The sequence below is a fragment of the Spermophilus citellus genome (genome assembly GCF_964194105.1).
Source record: "Spermophilus citellus genome assembly, chromosome: 11".
In the NCBI taxonomy this organism is placed as follows: domain Eukaryota; kingdom Metazoa; phylum Chordata; class Mammalia; order Rodentia; family Sciuridae; genus Spermophilus; species Spermophilus citellus.
In genome coordinates this window covers 74460681-74481412 of record NC_138192.1, presented here as the reverse complement: position 1 = coordinate 74481412, position 20732 = coordinate 74460681, and the positions used below count along the sequence as shown (strand labels likewise).

At 38.6% G+C, this 20732-nt stretch overlaps 1 protein-coding gene across 1 annotated transcript in view; it reads right to left on the bottom strand.

Moving 5' to 3' along the window:
- Positions 1 to 20732, bottom strand: part of LOC308630743 (uncharacterized protein) — a 50183-nt gene that overhangs the window by 406 nt on the left and 29045 nt on the right. Inside the window, exons 2-4 of the mRNA XM_081261286.1 lie at positions 5994 to 6308; positions 376 to 406; positions 122 to 170 (exon numbers count right to left, since the gene is read on the bottom strand). Coding sequence (XP_081117412.1) covers positions 122 to 170; positions 376 to 406; positions 5994 to 6190 — 277 coding nt within the window. The 5' untranslated portion in view covers positions 6191 to 6308. The remainder of the gene's footprint in view (positions 1 to 121; positions 171 to 375; positions 407 to 5993; positions 6309 to 20732) is intronic.

Below are 20732 nucleotides of genomic sequence, written 5' to 3'. Positions count from 1 at the left end.
ATAACAAAATATTTGATTACTAAATCATAAAATCACATTCAGTCATTCCAATATTCTTATTATTAATTAATATTTAGGATAGAATCATGATCAAACACATTAGAAGTAATAAATAATTTACCATTTGGATCAAACACTAGCAATCTGCCATTCTGTCTGTTTTTTGGTTCCTAAAATAGAAGCAGGAATAAAAACTAGCATTATCGTTATTATTTCAATTTGAGGTGTTTGAAAATAGTTTAAGAGCATTTGCATAAATATTTCCATTATGTATGCTAAAGTGTGATTTTATGCTAAAATCAATTATTTAAAAACTATATAAAGTGATGGTAAAATAGACCCAAAGCATTCTTTAAAAAGTTTTTATATTCTTACCTTTGTAGCATCTGCCTTGTCTAGGTAATTCCTGCACAAAATAAAATATTTACTTCATAAGTTTCTAAATACTTGTATAAATTTAAAATAGAAATAAAAACACAGAACTCAGTCTGTCAGGTTATTAAGTGTTTATTTGTTTTTATATTTATTAGCATTATTACATCCTAACAAAACCTCTTTCTTCTCGACTACAATATGGAGTTTGAAAAATCTAGAGAAATTACTCCTTCCCTTTCTCATGTAAAAAGAGCTATAGGAATGATTTTGCTGCCAGGGGTGATGGCCCATGCCTGTAATCCCAGCAGCTCAGGAGGTTAAGGCAGAGGATCTGGAGTTCAAAAGCCAGCCTCAGCAACTTAGTAAGGCCCTAAGCAACTCAGGGAGACCATCTCTAAATAAAATATTTTAAAAAGGGCCAGGGATGTAGCTCAGTGGTTAAACACCCCTAGGTTCAATCCCTGGTACCAAAAGAGAAAAGATTTTCCATGGAAGAAAAGCCTGGTATTAACTAACCCTCTAATTCTTTTACATGTTTGATTTCACCTAACTTGGACTCTAGATCTAGATTCAAATCCGATCAGCAGCTGGCTGAGGACTGTCCTCTCCCGGTGAGCTGACCATGGAAATCATAAATGCATCTTAGCTCATGTTTACAAAACCACTTTTCTCCCCTACTTCAACAAAATAAAACATGATATATAAATCAAACTCTCAGCTACATTCCAATTATTGGTGCCATAAAACAATACTTTCTAGAGTGTGAGTTTAGAGCAATATGAAATTTCAAGATATGGTATTTTAATAAAGTATTATTTAAACAAATACCTATAAATTGATGTTTGATTTTACCTGAAGATACATGTTTAAGTATGTTTTTTATTCATTAAATTCCCTTATGCGTTAATTAATGCTTGAAAGTTAAAATGTTTTCTCTATGATTTTTGCCTTTCTAAGCTACCCAAGAATAAGACACGATTTCCTGCAATATCTGGATAAATATCATTCTAATTGTAGAGAAAAGGCCTTAAGGGTTTTGTTTTTTAAACATGGAAGAGGTCACATTTAAATTTTCCATAAGTAACAACTCACTCGTTGCTTCCTCTTAACACTTGGCCCCACACTCCAAGCTAGATGTTTCAAATTTTTATAATTACATACCTAAGGATTTCTGGCATACAAAATTCAGGGCCAAGACTGTGAACAATAAGAGCCAAACTTCATTATTTTGTATTTCTGTTTTTAAAAATCTATCTCCTTTACGTGGACTTATACTCCTGAATAAAGCAGTAGTACATATACTTTTGTCTCAGGCTTTGCTTTTTGGGGAACCCTGACAATTTGTTATTAACTTGATTCTCCTCCTGAGAAACTCACAGAGAGTCAAAGTCTATCAGAAAAGTGAGGCATCTTTTGGGGGAAACCAGTTGTGGAAAACCAAATTCTAAGATAAATGAAAGAATGAATGAAATAGGCCTTAACTGTGGGGAGCCATCCGTGAAAAACACATGAGGATCTTGTCTTGGCATGTAGCCAGGGAGATTTTAGGTTGAACCTTGGGGAACTATATCTTTGGCACAACCTTTATCTTCCCTCTGCTACCACGATCTTTCATGGTCACTGGGGAGATGGGCGTAACACATTGGGAACTGGACAGCCCAACCTGTAACTTTTTTGGAGAACATTCTATGAAAGGCCTTTGATGTCCCCCAGTATAAATAAAGCAGGCATGGGCTCCATTTTGCCATTAGTATAGAAGCTCGATCTATGTGATCGGCTAGCCCATGCCCCAACTCCCCCTGCTTTTTGAAAATATTTTCTGTGTCCTGTGGTTTTTTCGTTGTTCTATTTTTCCTAGCTTTTATTTCTCAGCCAGCTCTGTTCCACCCAGAGGAACCCCATTTCCATCACCTGCATGGGACACAGGCGAGACAAAGGAAATTTAAGATGACCTCTCCTGTGAGATACTTTCATTCCACAAATTTCCATAGTCCTGTGGTACCTGAAGGACAGGGAGAGCATCACCTTTATATTTAGAACCCTCTTCTCCTTTCTAACTCCAGGATCCTTGTGGATTGTAGTGCACCACCTCTTTACCTGGCTGTGACAACAGTGCACATAATTATCTTCAAATTTGCACCTGGGGAAAGGAAAATCTAGATGGGCAGATCCCAGCCCTTGATGGAGACAAGGACTCTGCTCAGTCCAGCTTTTATTATTACTTGGGAAGTCTCCCCTTAACTAATATTGAATTCCTTGGTAGGCAATATGGTATAATACTCAAGAGTTCTCTCTCTTGGTGAGAGAATCTGTTTTCACATGGCCCAAGTGAGTCTGGGAAAATTAGTTAACCTCTTTAAGCTTTAGTTCTTCCATCTGAAAAATGGGATCACAAAGGAGATGAATTCACTAAATTTTGCCAAGATCTAATGGAGAGGGGCTGGGGTTATGGTTCAGCGGTAGAGCACTCGCCTTGCATGTGCAAGGCCCTGGGTTCGATTCTCAGCACCACATAAAAATAAATAAAATAAAGATATTGTGTCCATCTACAACTAAAAAAATAAATATTAAAAAAAGACATATGTATAAAGATAGGTAGTATTAATCAGGAGATAAATATATGATTCAATAAGTATATAAAGTACACACAGGAAGACATAATTATGTGATTATGTTTTAAAATATTCTGGGTATTATATAAGTAATGTACATTATATTTAAAAATGTACTTTGGGGATCAGGGTACAACTGTGTGGGAGTCAGCATGGGCTTATTTCTAAGAAAAAGTGCTTGGTTCTTGACTCTTTAGTTAATTGTAGCTAATTGTCTGGACTCTAGGTTGTAAGTCACAGAAACTATACTCAAATTATAGAGCAGCAACTTATGTGACATTGAGGGTACCAAGTACTGGAGTTGAGCAATACAAAGTCTCTATGCTCACGGAACCCAGTCTAATAAGGAAAACAGGGAATGAATGAATATAGGCATGAATGAATGAAATTATGACAATCCCATATTTGGCTTCATAGGAGCCATTTTTCTTTTCTTTTTTTTAGAGAGAGAGAGAGAGAGAGAGAGAGAGAGAGAATATTTTTTAATATTTATTTTTTAGTTTTTGGCAGACACAACATCTTTGTATGTGGTACTGAGGATCGAACCCGGGCCACACACATGCCAGGCAAGCGTGATACTGCTTGAGCCACATCCCCAGCCCCAAAGAGCCATTTTTCTTAAAGTGACTTGAGCTGAGTCAAAGGAAAGCATTGTCTCACAGAATCCAAGAAAGAGCTGAACATTCAAGCTGTGTGGAGAACAGGACACAGTGGATGTAGCTGTGTCAAGGACTCTGGAGCCTTTCCCCCTAGTTCATCTCAGCTTCTTCCTGAACGTGGGCCTCATTCTTCTCTCACTGCAGACAGGTTTTCTACACATGGTACAAAACATGGCTCCCAGAATTCTTGTTTTATGTGATATAATTCCAGGCTTTAAGGAAAAATGTACTCTTTCTTGACAACTAAAAATCCCAGTAAAGGGCTTATTAGTTCAGCTGGGGTTTGATTGTTGTTGTTTTGGTACAAAGAAAAAATAAGCTTGAGTCACTTTAAGAAAAATGGAGGTCTCTTATGAAGCCAAACATGGGATTATCATAATTTCATATATGCATGCATGTATTCATTCATTCTTTGCCTGCCTTCCTTACTAGACTGAGTTTCATGAGTATAGGGACTTTGCATGTATTGTCTATTAGAAGGAAAGGAGAAAGCAAAGCATTGAACTGGAGTTCTGCTGTTCAATGTGATTCAATATGAAAATATTCTATCCTTTTGTACTTTTCGTTTTTATAAACTACCTAATGAATGCATAGATAGACAGCTACATGTTCAGGCCATGCACTGTGGTAAAAGAGAATGAGCTCATTAATCATCATCTTTCATCCTGAAGGAACTTAATGGAGAAACAACATGATGAAGGCACAATATTTTATTGCATAGCCTCAACTGTGTATAAAATGTTTTGAAAGATCATCTATCACTTAAAATCATTTAAAAGTGGCTAGATATAAATTTTATATATTTTCTCCTTTACAGAACAACATAATATTAGAACCCAGAATTTAAAGTCAGACCAACTATGTTCAAATCTTAGCAGACTGGATAATGTTGAGCCATTTTCTAAACTGCTTTCTGATTCAGTTCCTCAGCTATTAATTGAGGAAAAAATCTCCCCTACCTCATAGAGTAATTGTTCAAAATAACAGAATGGCTAATAACAAATAATAGCAGCACTTATCTCCTAGTAGAATTATAATTACTACAACTCCTTCTGTTACTATTGTTATTACCCAAAGCCCAGCAAGGAGAGTCCTGAAGGTATACTGGGTAAAAGAATCCAGTTCCAAGTTCTAAGTGGCACAAATGCCACTCTACAGGGCAAAGAATAGAAACACTGAGATGAAGCTTAATTAGAGGGTGTGGGTAGAAAGCTTTGGAGTTCTGGAATGATTGCAATGGAGCCCCTACAAAGGTGTTGGAACTCAGGTCTGGTAAATTCTTAACAATTAAAAAGCAGTGCTGCTATTGTTCTCTGGAGATTTAAAAAAAAAAAAATCCCAAACCACTTCAATTAGGAAAAAAATTAATGAACTGGATTTTGGGATCATTGTATTTGATTTTTAGGAGAATGAAAGAAATCAAAAGACATTTTCAGATTTATTTATTTATTTAACTGGATTTTGGGATCATTGTATTCGATTTTTAGGAAGAAACAAATCAAAAGACATTTTCAGATTTATTTATTTATTTATTTGAGATGGCATGCCTCCCTGTTGCCCAAATGGTTCTTGAACCTTGGCTCAAGCAAATTTCTTGCCTTGGCCTCCCTGAGTAGTTGGGACTACACACCAGCACCACTGAGCCCAGTTCTCGGTGGACACAACATCTTCGTTTGTATGTGGTGCTGAGGATGGAACCCGGGCCGCGCGCATGCCAGGCGAGCGCGCTACCGCTTGAGCCACATCCCCAGCCCCTCAGATTTATTTTTAAAAAGTACTTTCAGGGGCTCTCTTGGGGTAAAATAGCTTCAGCAATTCATTTAGAAGCCAAACGATAAATTGATAATTATGCTTCGTGCTACTACTGCAATTGCTACAGAGACTCAGAGTAGAGTAGTTGAATAGTCCAAAAACTACAGTATTGATTTTGGACATCTCTAGTCATCTAGGCTGGACCTTAGAGGTAAGCCATTGTCGGAACCCTTCGTTTTCCAGAAGATGAAAACCAGATCCATTAGGTCCAAATTCCACCGACAATTTTATGGTGAGCCAAGTTATATTTAGCAAGTAGGGATGTAACTACAGCCAGGGGGTGCTCGCTTCTATAAGCCATTAAGCTTATTTAAGCCGTAAAATAAGCAAAGGAATTGGAGACTAGGGAGAAGACTGAGGAGTGAGCAGGAAGCCCTGGGATGGAACATGGCTATTTTCACTTCGGGGAGAGGAGGAGAGGTCAGGTCGTAGAACCGTGGTGTAGACACGCCTGTCAGACCCGCCCAATTATCAGGCACAACCAAGTAGACAAACCTCTGTCAGGGCCCCGACTACAGCGGTTCACGGATCCTACCTTCTCGGGTGGCGCCTCCGCAGCATTGGGGCCCCAGAGTCCGAACCTTGAGAGACAGAGAAGTTTGAGGATTCAGGAGCGGGGTATGGGGACGTCCGAGATGAGGCTGGATCCAGCTGCACTCGGGGACCAAGCGAGGGCAACTGGCAATCACCGCGTCGCCTCTCACCCGCTTGTGGACCTTTCAAACCGTTCATCACAAGGACAGACTCCAGGCCCCGCTCGCTAGGGACGCTGAGTTGGGAGCAGTGAGCTTAGGACGCCACGCTGCCATGGAGACAGGACCGAGTGCGGCTGGAGCCCGGCAAGCAGCCGCTGTAAGAAGCGGAGGAGTTGGGGGTGTGGCGAGCGAGGCGGAGGGGGCGTGACGTGAAGGCCCCGGAGCGGGATTGGTTGGGCGGTTGGAGGGGCGGGGCGGGGCGGGGCGGGGCGGAGCAAGCCTGGACGGTGGAGAGGGCAGACGAGCTGCCAGGCTGAGGGCCCCCAGTGTCGGAGCTGCCACTGCGAGGTGAATTCGGGTACACAAACTCTCTGTCCCACTTGATCACACGCCCTGGTTACTTTGAGAAGGACGGAAATGAGGGGGATTGAAATGTGGGTGTCCTTACCAGATCCTGATTCTAGGGAGTAGAGGAAAAGAGGAGGGATGGCCTCGTGGGTGGAGTAAAAGATGTATTGAATTGGGAAGAATGGGTACCCCTGGATGTGGAGGACAAATGTCCCATGCAGGATTTGGTCCCCCAAAGTGTGATCGCCCCCCAAATTATGGGGTTCTTGAGCGGTCTCTGGGCGCCAGTTCTCCCAGAAATCTGATTCAAGTGGTCAGAGACTTGCTTCTCCCGCCAGCCTGAGGCATGTTATGAGTCTGGTTGGTGCTGAGGCTGCTACTCAGCTATCCATCCCGGCCAGTAGGAGGTATTTATGGGCTTAAATAACTATTTGGGCCATGGAAGAGTGTGGTAAAGCTTTTTTTTTTTTTTTTTAATTGGTTTTTCAAAACATTACAATGCTCTTAACATATCATATTTCATACATTTGATACAAGTGTGGTAAAGCTTTTTTTTTTTTTAATTGGTTTTTCAAAACATTACAATGCTCTTAACATATCATATTTCATACATTTGATACAAGTGTGGTAAAGCTTTTTTATTAAGAAATTCTAATTGTCCCTCAGGCTTGTCCTCTAGGAAAGAATTGCTGGGTTTTCAGCACTTGGGATTTGGAAGTCACTAGATTCTATTTGTTGCTAGGCAACGTGTTTTGAAGGAAGCCCCTTTGTTGGAATCAAATCTGGCTTTGTATTTCATGTAGTAGCCACATAATATGAAGTATAATCGCTATTTAACCTCTGGGTTTGGGTTACTCTCTGGGGATATGTACCTGGTAGATGGTCATGAACTTCATATGATAAAAATATGTTAGTGTTATTTAATTATGGCTATTATTGTTTATTATTAAAATGGAACCAATTAGACCAGTCAGGAATCAAGAATATATATATATATATATATTTTGAAATTCTATTAATTATTTGTCCATATTTACTCTCTAAATCTTGTGTGAGTCATAGATGATAGAAAAGAGGCAAAGATAAAAAGCCAGAATGAAATTTAAGAACTCAATGAAGTCATAGACAAATACATTCCTGTTACAGGGATACCCTTACAAAGGCTGATGTCTGAAGTTTAGTGGAAGACATTTCTACTATTATCTATTTCTATCAGCTATTCATCTATTTCTATCAACACTTTTGAAAACAATAGTTTTGCTAAATTTGCTTAGTCTTGATAAATAGGTAACTGGGAAATATAAGAAAGCATCAAATTGATTAAACTTTCTCTTCTGACCCGCTTCCCTCCGCACAGAAGAGCTCAAGTTCAGGGTTTTTTAAGTTTATTGTTCTTGAAAGAAAGGGCAAGAATAGATTAATGATCTTGGAGAACTAAAGTATTCTCTCTAGCTGGGGCTAGGTCCCACCTTGCACCTCAGGGTTTTCAAATGCCAAGCAGGGATGCATATACAACTTGGTGCTGTAGACTCTTAGCAGAGATTTAAAAAAAAAAGTAAAGCTGTTGACACAGAGACTGGCCCATGGCATCTGATCAATAACTCTTAGGTAACATTACTACTTCTACTACACTGTGAATGTGAATAGAAGTACCTATTTCAGGGTAGCTGTATTTAGGTAAAGTGCCTGACCCAGTGCTTATTCAAATCCACATGGTTATTTTACCTCACTTTGATAAAAAGGCATTACATTTCATCTTTATTTGTACGACTTCAGAGATAATTCACCTATCTCTATAATTTTAGTGCAGAAATTATTGGTGTAATACTCAAAAGTAAAGCATAGTTTAGCTCTAACCTGTACATTCAAACCACTGAATAAATTACCAAAAAGTGTCTATCTAGTGAGGATTTGTTCTAATAATATGAAGGGAAAAAGCCAAATGCTCTTAGGCAAATATTACATCACCCCAAAACAACTGGCTTTTATTAAACTCTATGGTTTCATTTTTTTTAAATAGATCTGAATATAAGCAGAGCATGATATAAAAATGTTTAAATAGCACTTAATGTTTTTCTGATTATAAAACCAATGCAGGGGCTGGGGGGTGTACAGCTCAGTGGTAGAGTGTCTAGCCTGCACAAGGTTCTGGGTTCAATCCCCAGACCTGCAATCCACACCTACCCACCGAAACCCAAAAACCTAACACATGCTCATATTAGACAATATGTAACATAAAGAAAAGCACATGAAAAATAAATAAGTAAAAACCACCCAGAATACCATCGCCCAGTAATAACTTCAGTTACTACTTCAATTTTTCCTTTTAACTTTTTTGTGCACATATATATTTTACTTAATAACATTTGTATTTGATGGCATACACATTACTAGCATTCCTTTTTGCTTAACATTCTCTCGTGAACATTTCCCCAATGTCTTTTAAGTCTTCAAAACATTTTAATGGCCATATAATATTACATAATATATAAAACACACTTTATCCATAATTTATTCAACCAGTCCCCAACTGGAAATTTCCAGTTTTTGTCCTATAATTTATTGTATCAAAAAGACATGTTGCTCAGCACAAGGTTTGGCATAAGCCTTAAATGATGAAGAGTAACTATAAAAATAAGGTTTTGACGAACATCTTTGTAAATAAATCTTTGATGGCATTTTTCACTCTTTGAATTCTTAGGACTATGAAAACATAACTTCAAAAGGCATTCTTTGTGCTTCAAAGACGAATAAACTAAAATTCTGAACTGTAAAATATTAACTCTTTGGAAAAGTACCAACTACAAAATTAATATTGATTGTGTGCAAAGTGTGAACTTACCCAGAAGATGCTTTCTTGTTAGTTACTGTGAAACACGGAGAATATTTGAAGCCTATTGACTTTGGCTTTTACCTCTAATTCTTTTCAGGATTTGCTGGTTTTCTCAATAGGGTGAGATTGTTTGAAGTCTATGCAAATTGCCTTACTTCCTCTACTCACAGTAAAATGTTAACTACAGTATTTTATTTCCAGCTTGCCTCTTGTAAACATATGGCTTTTCTACATTTCTTTCATTTATCTTTTTGTATGAAGCATTTTTTTTATCTTCACACTTATTAAACTGAAGACAGATACCTCCCTCCCTTTCTTTCCTTCCTCTTCTCCTTCTCCTCCCCCCACCTCCTGATACTGGGGATTGATTCCAGGAGCTCTTTATCACTGAGCTACATCCCAACTTCTTTTTTTTACTTTTGTACTTTGAGATAGGGTCTTACTAAGTTGCTGAGGCTGGCCTCTAACTTGTTATAGGTTTGCACCACAGCACCTGGCTATATTTCTTTCTTTTAAACCCAAGTTTAATCCTATAAAGCACTGAACTTAGTGTAGTTTTGGTCAAGAGATAGGTAAATTAACTAGTACATTTAGGAATAAAATTTCATAATAGAGATGATTTATTAAAAGCAATGGCCACCCCTACAACACATACACACTTATCCCCCACCAAACTCTATTCTTTGACAATTGTTTTTTTTTTATATTAAGTCAACCTATATGAAATTGTCATATATGGATAAGAAATGGGCAAATGATGGCAACTTCATATGGCTCTATTTATACAAATACTTCATGAATTGGTATATATTTTTCACCTTTCTCCAAATATTGAACTTCCTGATTACCATATTGAGGATATCCTTTACTTGCAGAAGACTGTATTTGTTTTCACTTTCATAAATAATTGAATCTAGTCCAGAGGGTGCCATAAAATGTTTATTATTTTGGAGACAGTAGAGGGAGCCTGGAGCCAAAACATTGTTAATGTAGACATGTAAATGATTGTCTTTGGATTCTTGAAGCGTGAATGAATTTAAATTCTAGTATATATGTAAAATAGCAACTTTTTTTTTTTTAAAGTTGGTTATGCTTAAATAATCACTCGAAAACAATGAGAAGGCAGTTGACTGCCAGTGCAGGATGAACTTCATAAGGGTTCACAATAGGATCAACTGGAATCCTATTCTTCTGGGCTCCTATCTGAGTAATGTCAGACATAGCACATTGCCATGTTGACACGTTTGCACTGTACAATGTCCCCCTTTTCAGCCTGTAACATAGATCACCCTTCCATTTCCATGACATCATATCACAATTATTTTTTTCTTCAGAACTTCAAAATACGTTATCATTTTCAATTTTTTGTTTTAATTTATAAACATGGTTTAGTTGAGTGCTTCCTCCAGACATGCAGAGAGGGCACTTTGATCTTGTTTCAATTTACATCTTTTTAAGAAGGTGTCTAATAAATGACCACTTCCTTCACGGACAGAATTTTTGCTAACCTTAATAGAAGTACTGTCTCTGGCTGACCCTGTCTTCAACTATCTTTATCTTTGGTCCAATCTTTTGTTAAGCACCGCCTGGTGTTATGAAGGGTAATTGGTGTTGTCACCACTATTCTTCACTGCAGGTAGTGTAGGGAGGACTCCTAAGTTTTTGAGGTAACACAGATTCCTAAATCTAGAGATAAGATGGGAAAGAATGAGAAGGACATGAAGAAGGGGGGAGGAGAAAAAGAAAAGAAAGAAGAGGAGGAGGAGAAGGTGTATATGTAAAGATATTAAATGTACTTTCTAAAGAAAATCAGGTTCTTGCCTACCCAGAATGCAAAAACACAAACAAAAAAGAAATAAAAGTAGGGTAGCTGGTGTGGGCATGGGTATACCAGAGCATAACTCTCCAGCCTTCAATTTTTAATTTTTTTTTAAATTTTGAGACAGAGTCTCATTAAGTTGCTGAGGCTGGCCTTGGAATTGCAACCCTCTTGCCTCAGCCTCCTGAGTTGCTGGGATTGTAGGCATATGCCATCCCACCTGCCAAGTGTAGCCCTCTTAGCTCTGGTACAAAGGGATTCCCCCACAGTAAAGACTAATTCCTATGCTGTTAATTATAAATCTAACATATTCATAATTTATGAACTTTTCCATTGACATATATTTAATATGTCCATCACTACAATCAAGATAAAAAAAATCATACCTCTTCCCTCATTTAACTTCCTTCTGTCCCTGCTCTCACCCTGAGCAATCACTGACTTGCCTTCTGCCGATCAGGATAAGTCTGAATTTTCTATAGTTTTATATAAATGGAATCATACACTATGTAATCTACTTTGTATGACATCTTTTACTTAGTACTACCATATGATGCAGCAATCCCACATCTGGGTGTATTAAGGACCTCATGCTAAGTAAAACAAGTCACCCCCAGTTATTTTTGTTTCGAGACAGGGTCTTGTGGAGACTGGCCTTGAACTTGTGATCTTCCTACCTCAGCCTTCTGAGAAGCTGGGAGTAGCTAGTACAGGTATGTACCATTATGCCTGGATTTTAGTCTTTTTTTTTTTTTAATCACCTACAAAAGAATAAGGCTAAAGTCAGGCTTCTTATCAGCAATGTTTAATCCTAGAAAACAGTGAGGAATTCTTCCAAAGGTCTGAGAATTCTATATTAAGTTAATGTAACAATAGGATGAAGACACTCCCTAAGGGACCTCATATTTAACAATTGTTTAATACTATCAGACTTTGAATCCATTGATGCCTCACCTTTTCATTGAGCCGTCTTCCCTTCCCACAGGTCCTCACAGTCCTTCTAACTTGGCTTATGCTGTGCTTGATCATCTGATCATCTTAGTCATTCCCTGGCATGTACCTTCCTTTCCTTTCTCATGGGTAAGGAACTTGTCAATAATTATGACATACCAGTTCTAGAGAGTATTAGCAGTTAAATATTTATATAAAAGTGTATCATGGCAGAATCTAGTAGTATACTATGAGTACATTTCCTTTCTTGTACAGTCCCTGCCCCTGCACTTTTCACTGTCAGCCATTATACATCTTTAAATTCCCAAAACCATTTGATCGTAGCCTGGTCCAGTGCAGATCTCTTAGCTTCTTCATGCTTGAAGCAGCAGACTGGCTTGGGGAAACACAGGCAGCTTCACTTCACATTCACTGTGGCTAACCTCCAGGAGTTCCTCTGTATCGCCCTGCTGTCATACTACAAGAGCTTGGTCCCTCTGCTGTCACTCTCCTACACCAGTGGTCTTCAATTTGTGGTGCTTTTCAAGAAGAAAATAGTTTAAGGGAATTGGCTACCATATCCTCAACATCTGCGTGGGCTTGTTCCTACAATTTTCTACAATTGCATTCACATGGAAAATTTCTCTACAAAAGAGAGGCAACCTTTGCCATCTCCAGTCTCACAGATGGCCCTAGGGTATATACCTCCTGGCTAAATCAAAAGGCAACTCCTTTTTTTTCTGTAGATCAAGGCATCTGAATTTTAGACTTCCTGTCCCTTTTCCATTCTACATGTATTTTCCTTAAAGTGAAGCCAGCATTGGAAATAGGGTGACTCCATGGACATTTTCTATTTGGATACATCACAGGGCAGGATGATAGATAATTCATGATAATTTTTGCTGAAAGACCTGGTCTCCATCATCAGCCTTTTCTCAAGAATACATCTTTCTTCCCAAAGAGTCCAAAAGAGCAAAGAGAGGATTGGTGAGAATATTGATTGATGAACTATTGAATATTGTTGGGAAAAATGGTTTTTCAAATGTATGTAAATACTAGCAAATCTCTTAAACTATTTTTAATACTCATCCTTGGGGCCATATCATTAGGTGGAAGGAAAAGTCTTTGAACAGCAAATCAGTGTTAAGTGCAGTGTACCTGGAATGATTTCTGGGACTACTAGTTTTTAAAAGATACATTAAATGAAAGCTACAGTTAAAACTGCTATGTGATTTCTTTCAGATTGAGTATATATTACTAAATAATGTAGTTAATACTTATTTTATTAAATCATACCATGAAATACGTATTTTAATTACAGGCAATCCTCATCTTAGAAAATGTTAATATTGTCTACCTCCTGATAAAGAAATGGTTGTTACCTTCAAACTAATGTTTTTTAGCTGGCTATACATTTCTACTTTCTAAAACAAAAATATAATTATGATTTGGTGCATAATAAAATTAATGGATTAGTTCTGACTTGTATTCAAATATTTATTAAATCATTCTCAAAAGCAGGATATCAGCAATCATTTTCATGTAAACATACACTTAAATAAATAATTTAAATTATCGAAAAATAATAGCACTATGTGGGCTAATAGACTATTATTTAACAACATATTGTATTATATTGATAAACAATGATAGGATTAGTTAATAATTTGATTAGAAGTTGTTAATAGCACTAATTAAATAATAATATTTTTTTGTCCTTTGATATATAACAAATTTATTTTAGCTCTTTTTTTGGATATTAAAATTTTAGATCTTATTATTATGTACCTTTAAGATATATAAACAAATGTATTTTAAAACGAGGATATAAATAACTAATTAAGCAGATATGCTGTTTACCAGTGATGAGTCCTTGCTTTCCCAAATGCTGAAGTAGAACACCAGAAAAGCACGCCAGGCAAATTTAGAGTGGAAAGTGGAAGGCTTTATTAAAGGAGAGCAGAAAAGATCCTCCCAAAGGAAGAAGGGGATCAAAAGGCGGACTCCATGGAAGGGGGAGGTCTTCCCTTTTTTATAACTAAAGTCTTCTTTTAGTCCTCCCACATTCCTGTCCTTTGTTTTTCTCTATCCTGCAGTGATAGAATGCAGGTGGGAGGGCCAAAAGGTGGGAGATAGGTGGACTGATGGGGCAGGGAGGAGTAATCCAGGCAGGAAGGGCCTGGGGTGGTTTGATTAGCACCTCAGTGTTTGCTGGGAGCTACTTCATTAACAGTTCTTGGGGACATTGGGGAACATCTTGGGGGGACATTCACATTTCAATTTCCCCAGGTGCTCTTCTGGTTTCCTGGACTCCATTCTCAATAATATCTCCATTTTCTTTATCACACTCATTTTAGACCCGATTTACATTACTACATTAACTACCTATCTTTAAATCTGGGTTCAATATTACCTATATTTAATAAAAAAAATAAAAATAACATGTTTCCTTCTGTCCTACGATGTGGTAAGTTATTTTCATTCTTTCTGTCTCCTTTTCTAATACTACTTCTCTGCATTACCTGCAGTCTTTAGGACATCTGTCTTATATAGTGGTAAAACTGAACACAGTGAGATGCAAATTCACTTTGATTTGGAGCTCTGTTATTATCAAGTTTATTTCAAAGAAGTTTATAGACTGAATAGAATTTCCTAGATTTACATTTGTACTCTACCAAATATACATCAAAATCTATTTCTTATTTGAATAAAATATCAACAATGTTTTGTTTTCTGCAATTTCACTAAAATCGTCACAGAAATCAAGAAAGTTATTTGAAGTTCTATTTTAAAAATTAAGTATCTGAGAGTAGGGGAACATTGTTTTAGTGCTATAATTCAATGCATTATTTGATTTATTTGAGAAAGCATGATTATGAGTAAGATTTGATAGCATGAATTCTGCATTATAATGACTCTATTGGGTTGAAGAGCATCCCCCACCTCCATTACCTTCACTGGGAACCTGTGAATATAACCTTATTCAGAAATAGATCATTGCAGGTGTAATCAAGCTGAGATCATGCTGGGTTAGGGTGGACCCTAAATTCGATATGTCTGGTGTCCTTCTGAGAAGAGGGAAATTTGGACAAAGACAGATATACCCATGAGGAAAGATGGCCATCTGCAGATGGAGACAGATAGTGGAGTGAGGCATCTACATCATGCAAAGTACCAGAGCCTTCAGAAGCTAGGAGAAGAGGCATAAAACAAGTTCTTCCCTGGAACCACAAAAGGAGAATATTGACACCTTGATTTCAGACTTCTGCTTTCAGAACTGTGAGAGTAGAGATTTCTGCTGTGTTAAGAACCAGGTTGGTAGTATTTGGTTATGGTAACCTAACACAGGAGCCAACATATCTGTTACCAAAGTTCTCCCTTTTGTTTGCCCAGAGGGTATTTGAATTCCAACATGTGAATCAGGAAGTGCAACTTTACTGAGTTCCACAGAGCCATCATTAGAGTGAAAAAAAAATGATGTGTTCATTCAGGCCAGGCATGATGGTGCACATCCGTTATCTCAGCTGCTTGGGAGGCTGAGGCAGGAGGATTGCAAGTTCTAGGTCAGGCTTCCAAACAAAAAGGCTGAGGATGTAGCTCAGTGGTAGAGAAAAAACTGTATTTATTCATAGGGTATGCCCAAGCTAATTTATAGCCCAAGCTATTTTCAACTGAAATTGTATCTTTGGGAGACAAAACAAACTTGATTGAATTAAAAGTACTTCATTGTCTAATCCCAGACTTGTGAGATCCATTCTCCATATGTCTCTTCACCATCTCCTTCACCATGGCCAATCCCAAATTATGTTCTGCACATTGTAGAGCAGGCTCTTTTGGTTATTTACCTTCCTAATTCAGTTGCTCATGTCCTCCTCTTTCCATTAGGGGAATAGTCATTCAGTCCACCTTACCAGTGATATCTGGGTCATTCTGGTGATTTTGCAGTTGTTCTTTTTTGTCATGATCTGAACTTCCAGAAAACATTGTCACAATATTAGCGATTTGCTGAGGGCCATTGCCAAGTAGGAATGACGCATCGAAATTTCCTTGCCAGCATACCCCATGTTGCTTAGAGGAAGGACTCGTGGAAATGGACTTGCCTTGGACATTCGCTGTGACATTGCATGTGTGTTTGAGAAAGGTGACCCTGCTCAAGGACCAGGGTGGATCCAGGTTTAGAGTGTATCCTGCAGGTTTTAGGAAGTATCCCGCTCCTTGGGTTTAGGGCTTTCCGGTTTAGGACAATTTGGGTTTAGGGCGTTCCCGGTTTAGGACAATGTGGGTTTAGGGCAGTTCCAGGTTTAAGGTTATTCCTGCTGGGAATAGGGCGTATCCTGCTGCCTGAGTTCCCGTTGAGTTCTCGTGGGATTCAGAAAGTATTTGGACAAAAAGCCTGGTGGAGTACGTGATTTTGGGCACAGAACGTGGATTTCCCGAGAAGGTGTTTGTAGAGGGCCGGTGTGAGTTCGGGAATAAAGAGTTGCTGTTTGAATCTACAAAGCTGTGAGTGGCTCGTGATTCTGTGCCCAGCCAGACTTCGGCAGCGATTTAAAAATTAAACTAGCAGTAGCTCTATAGCGAGGAATCTGACTCCATTTTTTGATGTTTGACTACTGACAGCAGCAAGCCTCACCCCTCTCCTCCTCATCACTCTCCTCCTCACCCCATGGGTGCACTCTTGTTTGGTGAGAGAGTCACATCACCTGAGTTCTTCCCCACAAGGGGGAACTCTCACCCCCCCTCACCCATAAGCACCATAAAAACACCAAGCTGGTCTCCATCCCCTGTTCTCTCAAGCTGTTTCGGAGCTCCTGCCAGCCCTGTCCTGTTCTCTCCAGAGACCTTAGATATGTGAGTAACCAAACTTTCTTTTATCTCTTAGTGTGTGCAGTGTCATCAGTCTTGACATCTGAACAAATTCCGGGAGGGTGGTCACTGAAATTGGAGTAACAATGCAAAACAGTTAATTCATAAATCAAGTCAAACACAGACTGGATATCCAGGGTTGTAACTCAAGTTGCATACATCGCTTGAAATGATGCCACATAGGTGATCCATGACTTTAAACACAAGCCTCAGTTGCCAATATCAATGATCAAGGGTTACATTGGCAACAGTGACCACCAAAGGCAGATAGTCTATGTTGTATCAACTGGACATTAAAAATAGCACTAGGTGTCCCTCAATAGATGAATGGATTAAGAAAATGAGGTATATATATATACTCAATGGAATATTACTCAGCTTTAAAGAAGACTAAAATTATGGCATTTGCCAGTCAATGGCTGGAGTTGGAGAATATCACACTAAGCAAAATAAGCCAATCCCAGAAAACCAAAGGCCGAATGTTTTCTCTAATATTCGGATGCTAGTTCACAATAAGGTGGGGACACTAGGGAAGAATAGCATTACTTAGATTAGGTAGAGGGAAGTGATGGGAGGGGAGGGGAGGGGATGTGGGGATAGGAAAGACAGTAGAATGAAACAGACATTAAACACACACACACACACACACACACACACACACACACACACGACTACATGACCAATATGATTGATTCTGCAACATGTACACTCAGAAAAATGAGAAATTATATCCCATGTACGTATGATATATCTACTGTCATGTATAACTAAAACAAATAATAAAAAAAAAATAGCACTGCTTTCAGCCCTATAATGGGAGGGAGTAACTGTATGGGTTTTGTACTTTCTCTTCCATCTTCCACAGCATCACCCAAACCTAGAATTTTCCATGTTCTTGGGAAGATTTTCTGGGACACAAGACTTTTAGTACTCAACTGGGGTTGTTTCAGTGAGACACTATTAAGGGACACCTGCTCAGCTGAATCCTATCCCAATTCCTCACCAACAGAAACCATGAGGGATGATAATTAGGCATTGTTGTTTTGAGATGCTAAGTTTTCCAGTGATATGTAATAATAGATAACTAAAACAGCAACTCAAGATGGCTGGAAACTTGGTTGGGTTTTTTTTTAAAGATCATTATAGTTATAATAATTGTGTTCATTGTGACAAAATCATATATGCATGGAATTTTATTAACTCCATTTCAGTCCCATTTCCCCCCTTTCCCTCTCCTCCTTCCTCCCCCTATTTTCCTTCCTTTACTGATCATCCTTTCTTTATTTTTGACTGATGTTCCTGGATTTTTCCCAGAAACACTGTTCTTCCCATAGTCTTCTCCATTTTGTTGGGTGATTAACTCCATTCTTCCAGTTGTTGGGGTCAAAAATCTTTTGGAACACACAAGGCCCTGGGTTCAACCCCCAACACTATTAAAAACAAACACTTGTAGATATTCTGCACCTCACTTTTTCTCCCACATCCAACTATTCATTTTGGTTCTACCTTTAAAATATATCCAGTAAAGCTTTCCCTGCTCAGCTTACATGAAATGTCAGCCCCTTGGCCTGGGTCTTCCTATTCTCAGTCCTTGCTTTAGTTTCCTCTTAGTACTTCCCATTGTCTAGCATGCATCATATTTTACATCTTTATCTTCTTAATGTTTGTCTCCCTACTGAAATGAAAGCTCCATGGGGGTGGGAGTTTTTTTCTTGTTCCCTGTTTTACCTCTAAGTTTGGAGGACAGCACCCCAAACACAGCAAACTCATAGTAAATGTCTATTGTTCAATGAATGGTCATCGTAGTAAAGATGCTATTTATTAATTTTCAAATTTAGAATCAACACTCAGGAAAATAATGAAAGACAATTATTATCACAGAAGAGAATTGCAAGTGACGTTGACTTATGATGACAGAGGTTTGGGATGAAAGGAGGAGAGAAGGAAAGAGGGAAGGGACACCAGTATCTTCTTCCTGCAAAATATCAGAGGCAAAATCCCCAAAAAACCAAATGCAGAATGTTTTCTTTGATATAAAGAGGCTGATTCATAGTGGGATAGGGAGAGAGAGCCTGGGAGGAATAGACGAACTCTAGATAAGGGCAGAGGGGGTGGGAGGGGAAGAGAGGAGACCTAGAGTAATTAATGATTGTGGAATGTGATGATCATTATTATCCAAAGTACATGTATGAAGACACGAATTGGCGTGAATATACTATGTATACAATCAGAGATATGAAAAATTGTGCTCTATATGTGTAATAAGGATTGTAATGCATTCCACTGTTATATATAAATAAAAAAATATCAGAGGCAAGGGATACTATTTCTGGTAACATGAGAATGAAATGGCTATAAATATGAAATTAATGTTCCAAGCATAACTAATAGAACTAGAAATTACCAGTCAACTAGAGGAACATGGGGGGAAGATGGGGGTAAATGAGAGTGATATTATATGTGGTATCTGGAAATCCATAAATAATAGTGGCAACGTCCGTCTGCGAGTCGCCTAAGAACAGAGCCCAAGGTGAGCCTGGAGCGCTAATGCAATTTCAGCTCAGCAAGACTCTCAAGAAGAGAGGCGGGAGGACTGCAGGCAAATACAAAGGGGTGAGTTACTGGACTGGCCATTGTCTCAGAGAGCCAGGAATAAGCCAAGCTGGTTCCTCATAAGTGACTCTCAGAAATAAGGGACCTCTCTGGACAGGCTGAGTGGCAGTATCGTGCCTGCACCAGATCATCAGACTCTTCCTGTTCTCCCGTTTTGCCTTATTCTCTTCTTAATATTTTCCATTGTCCTGCATACCTGTTTATTATTCCTCTCCCTGTTGAGATAGAAGCTTTGAAGGCAACGGTCTCTGGCTGTTGCTTCTTCAATCCGAGGGCAAAAGAAAATGTATCCGAAAGCTCCCCTTGCCTTTATCTTCCATTGTCAAAATGTGACACTTGAGAGCTGGCTCCCTCAAGAATCCAGGTCGTGTCCCCTAGCCCCTTTGGTAACCATGGGGGAAGTTGAATCTGGACATGGGGCCTGACGACTCCTCCAGTGGGACCATATTCTCAGACTTGGTGCATCTGATCCCCACTGGGATTGGCAAGTTGATAGGCAGGGACACAGGCAAGCCTGAGGGAATCTAAACAAGCAGTTCAGATGTGTCCAGTATAATGTGCAAACTTGATAAGTCAAGAAACAGAGATAGGATGTGCGTGCATAGGCGTGTATACATGTGTACCTCACATATATGAGATAAGAAGAAAACCACCAGCAGAATAAAATGTTATAGTTGCCTCTGGGGATGGGAAAGAGGTTGGAGATCAGAATGTTTATTGTTAGCTTTTCTTTACGATTTTTTAAACACATAAGTATATTAAAAACTGCTTTTAAAAAACTAAATTTTAATCCTTCAAATCCTTCAGCAATGTCCATGGCTTTTAGGATAGTTAAAATGTGTTAAACCACACAACTTCCAGTGGGAATATTAGCTCTCAGATGCTGCAGGTTAATAGTGTTGCTATCTATTTAGACTAATTTTTTTTTTTTTTTTTTTTTTTGGTACTGGGGATTGAACTCAGGGGCACTCAATCACTGAGCCATATGCCAAGCCCTGTTTTGTATTTTATTTAGAGACAGGGGCTCACTGAGTTGCTTAGCACCTCGCCATTGTTTAGGCTTTGAACTCGTGATCCTCCTGAGCCACTGGGATTATAGGTGTATGCCACCTTGCCCGGTTTAGACTGCATTTTTTGCTATTAAAAATTTACTATTCAAGCTTTTCCCCA